The sequence below is a fragment of the Gopherus evgoodei genome, unplaced genomic scaffold, assembly GCF_007399415.2.
Source record: "Gopherus evgoodei ecotype Sinaloan lineage unplaced genomic scaffold, rGopEvg1_v1.p scaffold_43_arrow_ctg1, whole genome shotgun sequence".
NCBI lineage: Eukaryota > Metazoa > Chordata > Testudines > Testudinidae > Gopherus > Gopherus evgoodei.
In genome coordinates, this window is record NW_022060064.1 from 119,419 (window position 1) to 136,371 (window position 16,953).

At 65.5% G+C, this 16,953-nt stretch overlaps 1 protein-coding gene across 2 annotated transcripts in view; it reads left to right on the forward strand.

The window, feature by feature from the left end:
• Window positions 1–16,953, forward strand: part of DNAH2 (dynein axonemal heavy chain 2) — a 136,762-nt gene that overhangs the window by 76,005 nt on the left and 43,804 nt on the right. For both annotated transcript variants that reach the window (XM_030546262.1, XM_030546263.1), the window contains exons 44-57: window positions 1,179–1,315; window positions 1,432–1,569; window positions 2,125–2,283; window positions 3,991–4,143; window positions 4,516–4,607; window positions 7,627–7,825; window positions 10,165–10,389; window positions 11,044–11,148; window positions 12,437–12,625; window positions 13,835–13,920; window positions 15,165–15,295; window positions 15,680–15,829; window positions 16,259–16,426; window positions 16,509–16,669. In XM_030546262.1, the coding sequence (XP_030402122.1) occupies window positions 1,179–1,315; window positions 1,432–1,569; window positions 2,125–2,283; window positions 3,991–4,143; window positions 4,516–4,607; window positions 7,627–7,825; window positions 10,165–10,389; window positions 11,044–11,148; window positions 12,437–12,625; window positions 13,835–13,920; window positions 15,165–15,295; window positions 15,680–15,829; window positions 16,259–16,426; window positions 16,509–16,669 (2,093 nt within the window). The remainder of the gene's footprint in view (window positions 1–1,178; window positions 1,316–1,431; window positions 1,570–2,124; window positions 2,284–3,990; window positions 4,144–4,515; window positions 4,608–7,626; window positions 7,826–10,164; window positions 10,390–11,043; window positions 11,149–12,436; window positions 12,626–13,834; window positions 13,921–15,164; window positions 15,296–15,679; window positions 15,830–16,258; window positions 16,427–16,508; window positions 16,670–16,953) is intronic.

Below are 16,953 nucleotides of genomic sequence, written 5' to 3' on the forward strand. Positions count from 1 at the left end.
AGCGGGGGGCTGTGCCCGGGGTCAGGGCACAGCTCATAGGACTGCGCAGAAGGGGGGCAGTGCCCGTGTGCTGCTTTCTGCCCCTCACTCTGGCATGTCTGTTCCACTCTCTCCGCTGGCCTGCCCCTCTCTGGGAGATTGGCCTGTGCCCAGAGGCCGGGTGCTGGGGTGCCCCTGGTGTGTGCCGGCCGGTTGGCACCAGTATTCCGCAAACAGCGCGGGGAGGGGAGGTGCACTTAGCCGTGCACCGTGGGGAGCTGTGCCCAGGGCCCGGCGTGCCACGCTGCATGGGCACTAGATGCTGGGCTGTACCCACCAGCACCACGTAGGGGGTGCCCCTGCCATGCGCGGCTGCTCAGCGACCCACGGTCTGATGGTTTGTGGCCGGGTCTCCCCATGGGAACCCGGGAGATTCGGTTTGCCCGCCGGAGCGGGTGGCGGGGGTGGTGTGTGTGTGCCAGGCTGCAGTGGCATGTGAGAGAGTTCTGCCGTTACTAGGAGATGGGGGGGGCTGCGGCCTGACCCCAGTATCGCTGGTAATTGAGGATGACAGCGAGGTGACGGGCAGCGGGAGCGCAGCCGGGGGCACTGGGTGGCTCAGCACCGGGGAAGGGGGATCGGGCCGGTGCCCACCAGGGCTCTGGTTCCAATTTACATGTGATGCCCAGGCGAGGTGCCACTGAGTCTTGGTTGGTGTGCCAGTGTGTATGTGCCCCTCCCGATCCGCAGTCCCTGCTAGCCCAGCCCTGCCCCCCCAGCTCTGCCAGTGCCCCTCACTCCCAACCCGCAGCCCCTGCTAGCCCAGCCCTGCCCACCCCAGCTCTGCCAGTGCCCCTCACTCCCGACCCGCAGCCCCTGCTAGCCCGGTCCTGCCCCCCCCAGCTCTGCCAGTGCCCCTTCTGACCCGCAGCCGCTATTAGCCCGGCCCTGCCCCCCCAGCTCTGCTGGGGCCCCTCACTCCCAACTCGCAGCCTCCATTCCGTCCCTGGGTGGCACATGCCCATCTCCATTTCATCTCCTCTCCCAGCACTGGGCACTGCTGTCGGAGGCCCGAGGGCACCCTGAGGGCAGTGGGCCCGGATTGAGGGGGCAGAGAGGGCTGGAAGGCTGAGCTTTTGGGCAAGGGTGGGGAGCTTCTAGAGCTGAGGGGGCTTCCCCTGCTCTCCTGGTCCCATCAGACGAGAAGCCCGATGAGAAGTGGATCCTGTTTGACGGGCCGGTGGACACCCTGTGGATTGAGAGCATGAACTCGGTCATGGACGACAACAAAGTCTTGACCCTGATCAATGGGGAGCGGATCTCCCTGCCCGAGCAGGCAAGTCACCCCGGGGGCTGCTCCGAGCACCTGGACCAGCTGGGTGCTGCTCCTAGCACCTGGGCTGGGGCCAGGAAGGCGGCGCGCTGCCCCCACTGATCCTGTCCCTTCTCCAGGTCTCGCTGCTCTTCGAGGTGGAGAACCTAGCGGTGGCCTCGCCCGCCACCGTCTCCCGCTGCGGGATGGTCTACACGGACTACAGCGACTTGGGCTGGAAACCCTACGTCCACTCCTGGATCGAGAAGCGCCCCAAGGTTCCTGGGCGGGTGGAGGGAATGGAGCAGGGGCTCAGCAGGGGGCGCTCTCCCCTGTGCTGCAGGGAGGAGGGGTGGTGGATTTGGGCCGAGGGGCACTGGCAGAGCCAAGCACTGGAGCTGTGGGTCGGCAGAGCCAAGGGAGCCCAGGGCGGGAGTTGGAGGAGGGGCTGCAGGTTGGGCGTGAGGGGCACCGGCTGAGTGGGGGGAGGTGAGTCTGGGGCAGGAGCTGGGGAAGGGGCTGCAGGTCGGGTGTGAGGAGCACCGGCTGAGCCGGGAGTGTGAGCCCAGGGCTGGAGCTGGGGGAGGGGCTGCAGGTCGGGTGTGAGGGGCACCGGCTGAGCTGGGAGTGTGAGCCCAGGGCTGGAGCTGCGGGTTGGCAGAGCCAGGGGGAGCCCAGAGTTGGAGCTGCAGGTCGGCAGAGCCGGGGGGAGCCCAGGGCTGGAGCTGGGGGAGGGCGTGAGGGGCACCGGCAGAGCCGTGGTGGAGAGCCCAGGAGTGGAATAGCCCAACCCTGCTGTGCGAGAGCTTTGCTCTGGGTCCCTCACTCCTCAGGGGGAGGCGGAAGCTCTGCAGCGAATGTTCGACAAGTTCATCGACAAGATGCTGACGTTCAAGAGGGAAAACTGTGAGGAGCTGGTCCCCATCCCTGAGTACAGCGGGATCGTGTCGCTCTGCAAGCTCTTCTCTGCTCTGGCCACCCCAGAGAACGGGGTAGGTGGCGAGCGGGAGCCGCCCTCGTGCTCTCATTGGCTGTCTTTCCGCCCGTCGCTCAGAGCAGGGGGCTTTCACACCTTTGCACCTCTGGTGCCCCTCTGTGTCTGGGCGTGGTATTCAGCAGGAGCTCCACTCCGTGACTGTGACCCCACTGGCGTAAACCAGGAGTCACTCCGTGTAAGTCAGCGGAGGTACCCAGCTGTGGGTAACTGGGACGCCGACCCTCGGAATCCAGAGCAGCGGGTTCCTGTAGCAGAGTTTGGGTTATGAATCGTCCCTAGTAGCCAGCGCTCTGGCACCCCCTTGTTTCTCAGCCTCTCCGTGTTCTCGTCACACCTGACTGCCAGGGCAATACGTTCATGGAGGTTAGGTCCTTATTAGCCAGGATGGGTAAGGAATGATGTCCCCACCCTCTGTTTGTCAGAGGGTGGAGATGGATGGCAGGAGAGAGATCACGTGATCACTACCTGTTAGGTTCACTCCCTCTGGGGCACCTGGCATTGGCCACTGTTGGAAGACAGATACTGGTCTGAGTGGACCTTTGATCTGACCCAGTATGGCCATTCTGATGTTCTAGTCTTATGTTCTGGCACCATTGGCCAGCAAAGCCTCCTGAGCTTGGAGGAGACACAAGTACCATGTAAGGAGAGAAGAAATAAAGACTGATTCACAGAGCTGAAAGGCTCTGGGTGTATCAACCTACAACTCACTCATCATAGCTGCTGATTTAAGGGTTCAGGGTATGGTATGCCAACCTAGAACATTCATCATGCAGCATTACATTCCAGCTGTATCAGCCCAGAATATGCCATGAGCGCAGGGGACTGGACTCGATGACCTCTCGAGGTCCCTTCCAGTCCTGGAGTCTATGAGAACACTCTCATCATGCAGGCTGATGTTCCCGGTATGACAGCCTAGAACACTCCCATGGTGCAGCTTGATGTTCTGGTTAAATCAGTCTAGAACGCTCCCACTGTGCAGCCTGATGTTCTGGGTATGTCAGCCTAGAACACTCCCATCATGCAGGCTGATATTCCAGGTACATCAACAGAATGTGCCCATTGTATAGCCTGACGTTCTGGTTACATCAACCTAGAACATTCCCATTGTGCAGCCTGATGTTCTGGGTATGTCAGCCTAAAAAACTCCCATGGTACAGCCTGATGTTCTGGGTATGTCAGCCTAGAGCACTCCCATCGTGGAGGCTGATGTTCCAGGTACATCAACATTGTATAATGTTCTGGGTACATCAACCTACAACGCTCCCAGTGTGCAGCCTGATGTTCCGGGTACGTCAGCCTAGAATGCTCCCATTGTGCAACCTGATGTTCTGGGTATGATAGCCTAGAACACTCCCATCATGCAGGCTGATGTTCCAGGTACATCAACGAAGAATGTGCCCATTGTACAACCTGATGTTCTGGTTTCGTCAACCTAGAACACTCTCATCGTACAGCCTGATGTTCTGGATACATCAACCTAGAACGCTGCCATTGTGCAACCTGATGTTCCAGCTACGCCAGCCTAGAACATTCCCATTGTCCAGCGTGATGTTCCGGGTACATCACATCACTATAGAACACTTCTTGCCATGTCACCCTATGTTCCGGGTGTGTCAATGTGTGATTGTGGGGAATGCTGTGGTAGCCTGTGGTAAGGTTAGAAAGCCAGCTCAGTGCGAGATTCCCGTCTCTTGCTCTCCAGGTGAACCCAGCAGATCGCGAGAACTACACTACGGTGGTGGAAATGTACTTCATCTTCAGCATGATCTGGTCTGTGTGCGCGGCGGTGGACGAGGAGGGCAGGAAGAAGATTGACAGCTACTTGCGAGAGATGGAAGGCTCCTTCCCTAACAAGGTCCCTGGCGCGTCTCCCCACGCAGGCGACCACCCTCTCTGTGGCCCCAAGGGAGCCCAGAGGAATGGTGATGCTGTGACCAGAGCAGAGCCAAGAGGGTGATGGGAGAGGAATGGCCAATAGGGGAAGGGAAGAGGGACAGCGCTTGCCGGGAGTGAGCAGCTCCATGTCATTTCCTCCCATTCCTGCCCCACTCCCGTCTCTCTTCACGGCATTGACACCTCGAGCCCTCCGTAGTCCCAGCTCCAAGGCTCTGCTGCTGAGCCCAGAGCCTGATCCCCATGATGGGCCCCAGCTCCAGCTCCTGGTCCTGGCCACACGTTGGGCAGGCCCAGGCCTGGGCCCCTCACGGGCTCTTCCTCCTCCCTCCAGGACACCGTCTACGAGTATTTCGTCGACCCCAAGAGGAAGAACTGGGCCTCGTTTGAGGACAAACTGCCCAAAATGTGGAGGTACCCATCCAAGTGAGTAACTGGCTGCCGGGGGCTGAGATGGGGGGCTAGGGCCTTAGCCGGAGCTGGTCGGAGCAGGAGAAGTGGGGGTCCGAAGCTCAGGGGAGAAGCGCATCCTCTGGGAGTCTCCTACAAAAGGAGATTGTAAGGGATAGCAAACTGCTCCGTGTCAGCTGCAGACTTGCTGAGGTGCAATCGATACCCTCATCCAGATCATTAATAAAGTGTGGAACAAAACGGCCCCAGAACCAACCCGTGCGGCACCTCGCTGGCACCGGCTGCCAGCTAAACCAGGAGCCGCTGGTCACTGCCCATCCATCTAGCCAGCTTTCCGTCCCCTCCGAGCGTTCACCGCCCGCCGACACCGGCTGCCAGCTAGACCTGGAGCCGCTGGTCACTGCCCGTCCATCTAGCCAGCTTTCCGTCCCCTCCGAGCGTTCACTGCCCACCGACACCGACTGCCAGCTAGACCTGGAGCCGCTGGTCACTGCCCGTCCATCTAGCCAGCTTTCCGTCCCCTCCGAGCGTTCACTGCCCACCAACACCGACTGCCAGCTAGACCTGGAGCTGCTGGTCACTGCCCGTCCATCTAGCCAGCTTTCCGTCCCCTCCGAGCGTTCACCGCCTGCCGACACCGGCTGCCAGCTAGATCTGGAGCCGCTCGTCACCGCCCGTCCATCTAGCCAGCTTTCCGTCCCCTCCGAGCGTTCACCGCCCGCCGACACCGGCTGCCAGCTAGACCTGGAGCCGCTGGTCACTGCCCGTCCATCTAGCCAGCTTTCCGTCCCCTCCGAGCGTTCACCGCCCGCCGAGACCGGCTGCCAGCTAGATCTGGAGCCGCTGGTCACTGCCCGTCCATCTAGCCAGCTTTCCGTCCCCTCCGAGCGTTCACCGCCCGCCGAGACCGGCTGCCAGCTAGACCTGGAGCCGCTGGTCACTGCCCGTCCATCTAGCCAGCTTTCCGTCCCCTCCGAGCGTTCACCGCCCGCCGACACCGGCTGCCAGCTAGACCTGGAGCCGCTGGTCACTGCCCGTCCATCTAGCCAGCTTTCCGTCCCCCTCCGAGCGATCACCGCCCGGCGACACCGGCTGCCAGCTAGACCTGGAGCCGCTGGTCACTGCCCGTCCATCTAGCCAGCTTACCGTCCCCTCCGAGCGTTCACCGCCCGCCGACACCGGCTGCCAGCTCGACCTGGAGCCGCTGGTCACTGCCCGTCCATCTAGCCAGCTTTCCGTTCCCTCCGAGCGTTCACCGCCAGCCGACACCGGCTGCCAGCTAGACCTGGAGCCGCTGGTCACTGCCCTTCCATCTAGCCAGCTTTCCGTTCCCTCCGAGCGTTCACCGCCCGCCGACCCCGGTTGCCAGCTAGACCTGGAGCCGCTGGTCACTGCCCGTCCATCTAGCCAGCTTTCCGTCCCCTCCGAGAGTTCACCACCCGCCGACACCGGCTGCCAGCTAGACCTGGAGCCGCTGGTCACTGCCCGTCCATCTAGCCAGCTTTCCGTCCCCTCCGAGCGTTCACCACCCGCCGACACCGGCTGCCAGCTAGACCTGGAGCTGCTGGTCACTGCCCGTCCATCTAGCCAGCTTTCCGTCCCCTCCGAGCGTTCACCGCCCGCCGACACCGGCTGCCAGCTAGACCTGGAGCCGCTGGTCACTGCCCGTCCATCTAGCCAGCTTTCCGTCCCCTCCGAGCGTTCACTGCCCACCGACACCGACTGCCAGCTAGACCTGGAGCCGCTGGTCACTGCCCGTCCATCTAGCCAGCTTTCCGTCCCCTCCGAGCGTTCACCGCCCGCCGACACCGGCTGCCAGCTAGACCTGGAGCCGCTGGTCACTGCCCGTCCATCTAGCCAGCTTTCCATCCCCCTCCGAGCGTTCACCGCCTGCCGACACCGGCTGCCAGCTAGACCTGGAGCCGCTGGTCACTGCCCGTCCATCTAGCCAGCTTTCCGTCCCCCCCGAGCGTTCACCGCCCGCCGACACCGGCTGCCAGCTAGACCTGGAGCCGCTGGTCACTGCCCGTCCATCTAGCCAGCTTTCCGTCCCCTCCGAGCGTTCACCGCCCGCCGACACCGGCTGCCAGCTAGATCTGGAGCCGCTGGTCACTGCCCGTCCATCTAGCCAGCTTTCCGTCCCCCTCCGAGCGTTCACCGCCCACCGACACCGGCTGCCAGCTAGATCTGGAGCCGCTGGTCACTGCCCGTCCATCTAGCCAGCTTTCCGTCCCCCTCCGAGCGTTCACGGGACGGGAGATAAGCGTCTCCTAAGGCCTGTTGGTTTTCCGAATGGCCGGTTCCCCGCCCAATGTCCAGAGTGACAGTATCTTGGCTAGTGGGCGTTCCCCGGTGTAACCTCACCGACAATGCACAGACATTGTCAATATTCCGAACTTCAGATACAAAACTCCGACTTGCTACAAATAGGATAATCCTACTCAACAGAGCACCGCCTTCCCAATGGCTTCTCACATGACCATGTCATCATGATAGCACTGTGAAGAATATTGGGGCAGTATCACCGGGGTGGGATCCAGGGCTGGATAGGCCCGTTGGCCTGATGCAGGGGATGGGTTATGGGGCTGGATGGGCCCGTTGGCCTGATCCAGGGGACAGGCTATGGGGCTGGATGGGCCCGTTGGCCTGATGTAGGGGACGGGCTATGGGGCCGGATGGGCCCGTTGGCCTGATCCAGGGGACAGGCTATGGGGCTGGATGGGCCCGTTGGCCTGATCCAGGGGACAGGCTATGGGGCTGGATGGGCCCTTTGGCCTGATGCAGGGGACGGGCTATGGGGCTGGATGGGCCCTTTGGCCTGATCCAGAGGACGGGCTATGGGGCTGGATGGGCCCGTTGGCCTGATGCAGGGGACAGAATTGGAGCTGGATGGGCCCATTGGCCTGATACGGGGCACGGGACGTGGGGCTGGATGGGCCCGCTGGCCTGATCCAGGGGACGGGCTATGAGACCATTGGTCTGGTCCAGCACGATCACTTGGGGCTGATGCCCCCATCTGTCCCCCTCTCCCCAGCGCCCCCTTCTATAAGATCATCGTCCCCACGGTGGACACGGTGCGCTACAACTACCTGGTAAACGCCCTGGTGTCCAGTCAGAACCCAGTGCTGCTCGTGGGCCCAGTCGGCACCGGGAAGACCTCCATCGCCCAGAGCGTGCTGCAGTCCCTGGACAACACCAAGTGGGCTGTGCTGACCATCAACATGTCGGCGCAGGTAACGGGCCACGGAGACCCCCCGGGGCAGGGCCACGGAGATCCCCTGGTGCCGGGCCAGGGGGGCAGGGCCACGGAGATCCCCCCCGGTGCTGGGCCAGGGGGGCAAGGCCATGGAGATCCCCTGGTGCCGGGCCAGGGGGGGCAGGGCCACAGAGATTCCCCCCTGGTGCCGGGCCAGGGGGGCAGGACCACGGAGATCCCCGAGTGCCGGGCTATGGGGCAGGGCCACGGAGATCCCCTGGTGCCGGGCCAGGGGGGCAGGGCCATGGAGACCCCCCGGTGCCAGGCTATGGGGCAGGGCCACGGAAATCCCCCGGTGCCGGGCCAGGGGGCAGGGCCACGGAGATTCCCCTGGTGCCGGGCCAGGGGAGCAGGGTGTGACGGTGCTGCCCATGGGAGCCAGCTGAGGTCACTCAATCAGGGTGAACTGCAAACAAAACGGGGCAGACAAACCCCAAACGCTGCTGGTTATTCCAATACTTAGATTTACCAACCAGCACAGAACAGCTTCTATAGTACCTCACTGGTTACTTAGAAATCCAAACCACGCAGTTCCCTTAAAGTGCCCAGCCTCAGGCCTCCGTCCAGACACACCTGTCTGATGTGATGATGATTCCTGAAAATCTTACTTCATCATAGAAAAGAAAAAATTCTTCCAATCCCAAAGGATCAGCCACATACCCAGGTCCAGTTATAACTTAGATCTTACCCACAATACACGCTACAGCCGATTCTTATTAACTGAGCTAAAATGTATTAGAAAAGAAAAGAGAGAGAGTGTTGGTTAAAAGATCAGTACACAGACAGACTTGAATTCAATTCTTGAGGTTCAGATACATAGTAGAGGTGAGCTTGTAGTAGCCAAAAGTCCTTTTAGAACTAGTCCATAGGTTATAGCCCAGTTTCCATATTCAGGGTGACTCCAGTCAGTGACTGGGGATCTCAATCCTTGTGGCTTAAGGTTTCCCCTCTTGAAACCCAAAGCAGATCTGAGATGAAGCAGGATCGTGTCCCAGGCTTCTTATACATTTCCAGCAGCCTTTCGGCCTGAGAAAACAACCATCCTGGCAATTAGCACAGGGTAATTTATCCATGAAACAGTTCAGATACAGGTTACCACAACCTTCAAAGAGACACAGAGACAAGAATACTATTTCCCTCAAGTATCATCTTAAATTCTAGTATTCCTTTTTTGCTCTTTGAATTAAAACTGTAGCAATAGACAAGACTTGTTTGCTGGCATCCCAAGCCCTGAGCAAACATCTCCTCTTCTCCCTCTAACTGCAGACTTGCATTTCAAAGCTCTGTTCCTTTACATATCTTGCTAACCAGTCCTTAAGGTTCACCCAGGGTCAGGTCAGTCGGTGAGGTGAGTTAATTAACTCTTTCTGGCCCCGTCACCTTTCAACGAGATATTATATTATACTCATAACGTCCCACAGGGCCACGGAGATCCCTCGGTGAGGGTGCTGGACAGTTGTTGGCTGGCAGGGAGAGGCTGGGCGGGTGTTGGGCAGTTGTTGGCAGCTGGGCAGGTACCAAGCCATCGCTGGCTGGCAGGGGGAGGCTGGGCAGGTGCCGGGCAGTCGCTGGTGGCTGGGTGGGTTCTGGGCAGTCGCTGGCTGGCGGAGGGAGGCTGGGCAGGTGCCAGGCAGTCGCTGGCCGGCAGGGGGAGGCTGGGCAGGTGCCAGGCAGTCATTGGTGGCTGGGCGGGTGCCGGGTGGTCGCTGGCCGGCAGGGGGAGGCTGGGCCGTTGTTGAGCCGTTGCTGGCCGGCAGGGGGAGGCTGGGCGGGTGCCAGGCGGTCACTGGCCGGCAGGGGCTGGCTGGGCGGGTGCTGGGCGGTCGCTGGCCGGCAGGGGGAGGCTGAGCAGGTGCTGGGCAGTCATTGGTGGCTGGGCGGGTGCCGGGTGGTTGCTGGCCAGGAGGAGGAGGTTGGGCGGGTGCCAGGCAGTCGCTGGCTGGCAGGGGGAGGTTGGGCGGGTGCCAGGCGGTCGCTGGCCGGCAGGGGGAGGTTGGGCGGGTGCCAGGCAGTCGCTGGCTGGCATGGGGAGACTGGGTCGGTGCCGGGCAGTCACTGGTGGCTGGGCGGATGCTGGGCAGTCACTGGCCGGCAGAGGGTGGCTGGGCAGGTGCTGGGCGGTCGCTGGCCGGCAGGGGGAGGCTGGGCAGGTGCCAGGCGGTTGCTGGCCGGCAGTTACATCCAACCTCTCAGTCTGGTGACGTGCCCGGTGGCCTGCGGCGAAGGGCTGAGCCCTGGGTGGGGCTGGGCCCTGGGCCCGTCCCGTGGAGCCGCCAGCCCCATGCCATCCCTGGACTCAGGCCCCTGCCCCCCCAGACCTCCTCCAACAACGTGCAGAACATCGTCGAGAGCCGCGTGGAGAAGCGCACCAAGGGCGTCTACGTGCCCGTGGGCGGCAAGAGCATGATCACCTTCATGGACGACCTCAACATGCCGGCCAAGGATGCCTTCGGCTCCCAGCCGCCGCTGGAGCTGCTGCGCCTCTGGATCGACTACAGCTTCTGGTACGACCGCGAGAAGCAAACCATCAAGTACGTCAAGGTGAGAAGCCCGCCCGGCCCCGCTGGGCTACGTCGCTGCCCACCTGGCTCTGAGCCCCGGGGCTCGCACCTGCCGCGGCTCGCAAGTGGCCGGCGGGGTGGGCAGGTCCACCCAGGGACTGTTCCCCTGGCTGGCTCTGAGGGGTCTCTGCAGAATCTCATGAAGGGGGCGGCCCGTGCCGCCCCCGGTGCTGGGGAGCCTCCTGGAAAAGGAGCTGTGCCAGTCCCAGTCCCCTTGGTGCCCCCTCTCTGCCGGGAGCTGCGTGGCTCGCGGCACGGGGAGGGGCTCAGCTTAGTCACCGCTTGGCCTGCCCCCTTTCTTCAGTGCATCCCCCCTTCAGGCCTGGGGTGCTCGGCGGAGGCGGGGTCCCTGCCGGCAGGGGGGAGCTGGCAGTGCCGGGGTGATGGCCGTGCCGCAGCCCGGGGGAGTTCATTCTGACTGTTCATGTGGATGGGGCACTGCTGAGGCTGGCGTCTGTGCCCGGAATCTAGTCAGCGTGTGCCACAGCAGACATCGGCGCCGGGTGCTGCCGCTGGGACGCCATTAGGATGCAGCGGCTGCGCCGCGGGCCCCTCCAGATGCTTGCCGCGCGTTGCAGGGGGAGAAGAAAGGCCTTGCTCGGCTTTGGTGTGAGCGGCAACTCTCTCCCCTCAGGACATGTTCCTGATGGCAGCCATGGGCCCCCCGGGGGGCGGCCGCACCGTGATATCCAGCCGGCTTCAGAGCAGATTCAACCTCATCAACATGACCTTCCCCACGGTAAGGGCGGCTGCCTCCCCGGCACACTCAGAGCAGCCGCGTGCAACGCCTGGGCCTCGGGGCCCCCCTAACCTGGCGTCATTCGCCCCGGGCACCCCTTCCTCAGCAGGTGGGTGCCAGGCCGCCATCTCTCAGCCCCGGGATGCCCACAGCCCAGGCAGGCGCCATTTGCCCCGGGCACCCCTTCCTCAGCAGGTGGGTGCCAGGCCGCCATCTCAGCCCCAGGATGCCCTCAGCCCAGGCAGGCGCCATTTGCCCCGGGCACCCCTTCCTCAGCAGGTGGGTGCCAGGCCGCCATCTCTCAGCCCCCGAGATGCCCACAGCCCAGGCAGGTGCCATTTGCCCCGGGCACCCTTTCCTCAGCAGGTGGGTGCCAGGCCTCCATCTCTCAGCCCCGGGATGCACACAGCCCAGGCAGGCGCCATTTGCCCCGGGCACCCCTTCCTCAGCAGGTGGGTGCCAGGCCGCCATCTCTCAGCCCCCGAGATGCCCACAGCCCAGGCAGGCGCCATTTGCCCTGGACACCCCTTCCTCAGCAGGTGGGTGCCAGGCCGCCATCTCAGCCCCAGGATGCCCTCAGCCCAGGCAGGCGCCATTTGCCCCGGGCACCCCTTCCTCAGCAGGTGGGTGCCAGGCCGCCATCTCTCAGCCCCCGAGATGCCCACAGCCCAGGCAGGTGCCATTTGCCCTGGGCACCCCTTCCTCAGCAGGTGGGTGCCAGGCCGCCATCTCTCAGCCCCGGGATGCACACAGCCCAGGCAGGCCCCATTTGCCCCGGGCACCCCTTCCTCAGCAGGTGGGTGCCAGGCCTCCATCTCTCAGCCCCGGGATGCACACAGCCCAGGCAGGCGCCATTTGCCCCGGGCACCCCTTCCTCAGCAGGTGGGTGCCAGGCCTCCATCTCTCAGCCCCGGGATGCACACAGCCCAGGCAGGCGCCATTTGCCCCGGGCACCCCTTCCTCAGCAGGTGGGTGCCAGGCCTCCATCTCTCAGCCCCGGGATGCCCACAGCCCAGGCAGGCGCCATTTGCCCTGGACACCCCTTCCTCAGCAGGTGGGTGCCAGGCCGCCATCTCTCAGCCCCGGGATTCACACAGCCCAGGCAGGCGCCATTTGCCCCAGGCACCCCTTCCTCAGCAGGTGGGTGCCAGGCCGCCATCTCTCAGCCCCCGAGATGCCCACAGCCCAGTCGGCAGCCACGTCCCCTCTCTCCTGCCTCGGGAACGGGCGGGATGGGCCCGCGAGGGGAAAGCGGCAGGCGCTAGGTGCCGCTCCGGCCGTCCCACAGGAGACGCAGATCCGGCGCATCTTCGGCACCATGCTCAACCAGAAGCTGCAGAACTTCGAGGAGGCGGTGAAGCCACTCGGGAACGTCATCACCGAGGCCACGGTCGAGCTGTACGACGCTGTGGTGCAGAAATTCCTGCCCACGCCCGCCAAGATCCACTACCTCTTCAACCTGCGCGACATGTCCAAGGTGCCCAGCTGGTGCCCCACGTGCCCCATGGGTCGGAGCCGAGCCCGGAGCCCAGGGTGGAGCCAGGGGCCCCGCCCACCCCCTCCCTGGGTCAGAGCCCAGCCCGGAGCCCAGTGTGGAGCCAGGGGCCCTGCCCACCTCCCGTGTCAGAGCCCAGCATGGAACCAGGGATCCTGCTCACAGTATCTGTTGGCACCACACGTGGGGGTTGGGGGCACAGAAGGCCCCTGGCATGAGTGGGGCTGGCGCAGGGAGGAATCCAGCAGAGGTTTGGTGCTGGTGCCTGGTGCCAGCCCCTCAGAGTGTCCTGCCTGTCACAGCAGCAGCCACACACAGATGGGATCTGGGCCGGAGGCTTCCAGGAACACCTGGCTCAGGGGGCTGGGGAATGGGGCAGGGACCTGTCCCCTCTAGGGGGCACCGGCTCCCACCCGGCCCCAGGGCGGGGATTGGCTGGCTCAGGGGGGTGGGGAATGGGGTAGGGGCCTGTCCCCTCTAGGGGGCGCCGGCTCCCACCCGGCCCCAGGGCAGGGATTGGCTGGCTCAGGGGGGTGGGGAATGGGGCAGGGGCCTGTCCCCTCTAGGGGGCGCCGGCTCCCACCCGGCCCCAGGGCGGGGACTGGCTGGCTCAGGGGGGTGGGGAATGGGGCAGGGGCCTGTCCCCTCTAGGGGGTGCTGGCTCCCACCCGGCCCCAGGGCGGGGACTGGCTGGCTCAGGGGGGGCGGGGAATGGGGCAGGGGCCTGTACCCTCTAGGGGGCGCCGGCTCCCACCCGGCCCCAGGGCGGGGACTGGCTGGCTCAGGGGGGTGGGGAATGGGGCAGGGGCCTGTCCCCTCTAGGGGGTGCTGGCTCCCCTCCGGCCCCAGGGCAGGGACTGGCTGGCTCAGGGGGGCGGGGAATGGGGCAGGGGCCTGTACCCTCTAGGGGGTGCTGGCTCCCCTACAGCCCCAGGGCGGGGACTGGCTGGCTCGGGGGGGCGGGGAATGGGGCAGGGGCCTGTACCCTCTAGGGGGTTCTGGCTCCCCTCCGGCCCCAGGGCAGGGACTGGCTGGCTCAGGGGGGTGGGGAATGGGGCAGGGGCCTGGGGCCTGTTTCCGTTTGGGATCTGCATTGGTGAAGGTCCTGGCCCAGGCGATCAGGTGGGGGGGTCAGTCACTTGGGGGGTGGGGGGGTCCCAGCTGGCAGCTCAGGCTCCACCCCTGGCACAGGTGTTCCAGGGGATGCTGCGGGCGCACAAGGATTTCCACGATACCAAGCCCAGCCTCACCCGCCTGTGGATCCACGAGTGTTTCAGGTAGAACTGTCCCCCCAGCCCCCTCCAGCCCCTGGGCACTGCCGGCCCGGTGCTGGTGGGCACCATCCTTCCCCCCGTGCCCGGCCACTCTGCGCCCCCTCCATCCCCTGGGCACTGCCGGCCCGGTGCTGGCGGGCACCTTCCTTCCCCCTGCGCCCGGCCACGCTGCGCCCCCTCCAGCTCCCTGGGCACTGCCGGCCCGGTGCTGGCGGGCACCTTCCCTCCCCCTGCGCCCGGCCACGCTGCGCCCCCTCCAGCCCCCTGGGCACTGCCGGCCTGGTGCTGGTGGGCACCTTCCTTCCCCCCGCGCCCGGCCACGCTGCGCCCCCTCCAGCCCCCTGGGCACTGCCGGCCTGGTGCTGGTGGGCACCTTCATTCCCCCTGCGCCCGGCCACGCTGCGCCCCCTCCAGCCCCCTGGGCACTGCCGGCCTGGTGCTGGCGGGCACCTTCCCCTTGCGCCCAGCCACGCTGCACCCCCTCCAGCCCCGTGGGCACTGCCAGCCTGGTGTCAGCGGGCACCTTCCCTACCCCCGTGCCTGGCCACGCTGTGCCCCCTCCAGCCCCCTGGGCACTGCCGGCCTTGTGTCGATGGGCACCTTCCCTCCCCCCACGCCCAGCCACTCTGCACCCCCTCCAGCCCCCTGGATACGGCCGGCCTGGTGCTGGCGGGCACCTTCCCCCCGCGCCCGGCCATGCTGCGCCCCCTCCAGCCCCCTGGACACTGCCGGCCTGGTGCTGGCGGGCACCTTCCCCCTGCTCCCGGCCATGCTGCGCCCCCTCCAGCCCCCTGGGCACTGCCAGCCTGGTGTCAGCGGGCACCTTCCCTCCCCCCGTGCCCGGCCATGCTGCGCCCCCTCCAGCCCCCTGGGCACTGCCAGCCTGGTGTCAGCGGCCACCTTCCCTCCCCCCGCACCCGGCCACGCTGCGCCCCCTCCAGCCCCCTGGGCACTGCCGGCCCGGTGCTGTCGGGCACCTTCCCTCCCCCCGCGCCCGGCCACGCTGCGCCCCCTCCAGCCCCCTGGGCACTGCCGGCCCGGTGCTGGCGGGCACCTTCCCTCCCCCCGCGCCCGGCCACGCTGCGCCCCCTCCAGCCCCCTGGGCACTGCCGGCCCGGTGCTGTCGGGCACCTTCCTTCCCCCCGTGCCTGGCCACGCTGCGCCCCTTTCCTCCCACGTGGGACCCAGCCCCTCCCAGCTTCTGGGGGGCACCCCCGGCACCTGAGCCCAGCCCCCTCTCCCTGCAGGGTCTTCTCCGACCGCCTGGTGGACTCGGCCGACAAGGACGCCTTCGTTGGCCTCCTGAGCGAGAAGCTGGGCTCCTTCTTCGACCTGACCTTCCACAACCTCTGCCCAAGCAAACGCCCGCCCCTCTTCGGTGGGTGCCGCATGCTCTGAGTGGCAGTGCCAAGCCCCCGCTGCTGGGCTGGTGGCTACAGCGCGGGGCCGGCGAGCCAGGACGCCTGGGTTCCCTCCCCAGCACTGGGAGGGGAGTAGGGGCTGGTGGTTAGAGCAGGAGGGGCTGGGAGCCAGGACTCCTGGGTTCTCTCCCTGGCTCTGGGAGGGGAGTGGGGGCTGGTGGGTTAGAGCAGGAGGACTGGGAGCCAGGACTCCTGGGTTCTCTCCCCGGCTCTGGGAGGGGAGTGGGGGCTGGCAGGTTAGAGCAGGGGGGGGCTGGGAGCCAGGACTCCTGGGTTCTCTCCCTGGCTTGGGGAGGGCAGGGGGGTGGAGGCGGGGCCGTGACCCTCTTGCCCACTGGCAGGGGACTTCATGCGGGAGCCGCGGGTGTACGAGGACCTGGTGGACCTGGCGGCGCTGAAGCTGGAGATGGAGCGGGCGCTGGACGAGTACAACCAGACGCCCGGCGTGGTGCAGATGCAGCTCGTGCTCTTCCGTGACGCCATCGAACACGGTGAGCGACGCCTCCCGCCCCGTGCCCCTGCCAGGCGCCTCCAGGGCTCCCCTTCAGCCCAGCCCTGGCACCTGGCTGCAGATCAGCACCTGCTCTGCCCCTGAGGGAGCCCCGTGTGGCCAAGCAGGCCTGCCCTCGCTGGGGGGGGGTGCACCTTCCCCGCCTCCCACCCTGGGGAAGCTGAGGCACGCTGCTCAGGGCAGCGGCTGAACCCGGAGTCCTGGCCCCGGATCTTCGAGATCTCTCTGAGTTAAATCTTTATCCCACCTCGGGGGCCATGGAGGGAGCGGAGGGCAGCCTCCGCTTTCGGTGGAGCCAAACTCCCAGCATGCAATGCAAGCCGTTGGGTCTCCTTGGGGCTACCTGGGTGGCCAGTCGGCTGCCCGCTCCGGCCCCGGGGTGCCGCCTTCTGACCAGTGCCCCCCGCAGTTACCCGGATCGTGCGGGTGATCGGCCAGCCGCGCGGGAACATGCTGCTGGTGGGCATCGGGGGCAGCGGGCGCCAGAGCCTGGCACGCCTGGCCTCCTCCATCTGCGAGGACCAGACCTTCCAGATCGAGGTGACCAAGCACTACCGCAAGCAGGAGTTCAGAGACGGTGAGTGCCCCCCCCGCCAGCCGCCCCCCCCCCCACAGCCAGCCCCCCAGTGAGCTGACGGCCCCCCGGCCTCTCCCCCCAGACATCAAGAAGCTGTACTGGCAGGCGGGCGTGGAGCTGAAACACACCACCTTCCTCTTCGTGGACACGCAGCTCATGGACGACTCCTTCCTGGAGGACATCAACAACATCCTGAGCTCCGGGGAGGTGCCCAACCTCTACAAGGCCGAGGAGTTCGAGGAGGTGCGGGCGCCGGCGCCAGGCTGCGGGCACCACGGGCAAGGGGCTGGCAGGGCCGAGGGGTGTGCTGCAGGACTGCTCTGCCGGTGCCCCTCACTCCCGACCCGCGGCCCCCTGCCCCCCCAGCTTCGCCGGTGCCCCTCACTCCCGACCCGCAGCCCCCTGCCCCCTAGCTCTGCCGGTGCCCCTCAGTCCCTACCCGCAGCCCCCTGCCCCCTAGCTCCGCCGGTGCCCCTCACTCCCGACCCGCAGCCCCCTGCCCCCCCAGCTCCGCCGGTGCCCCTCAC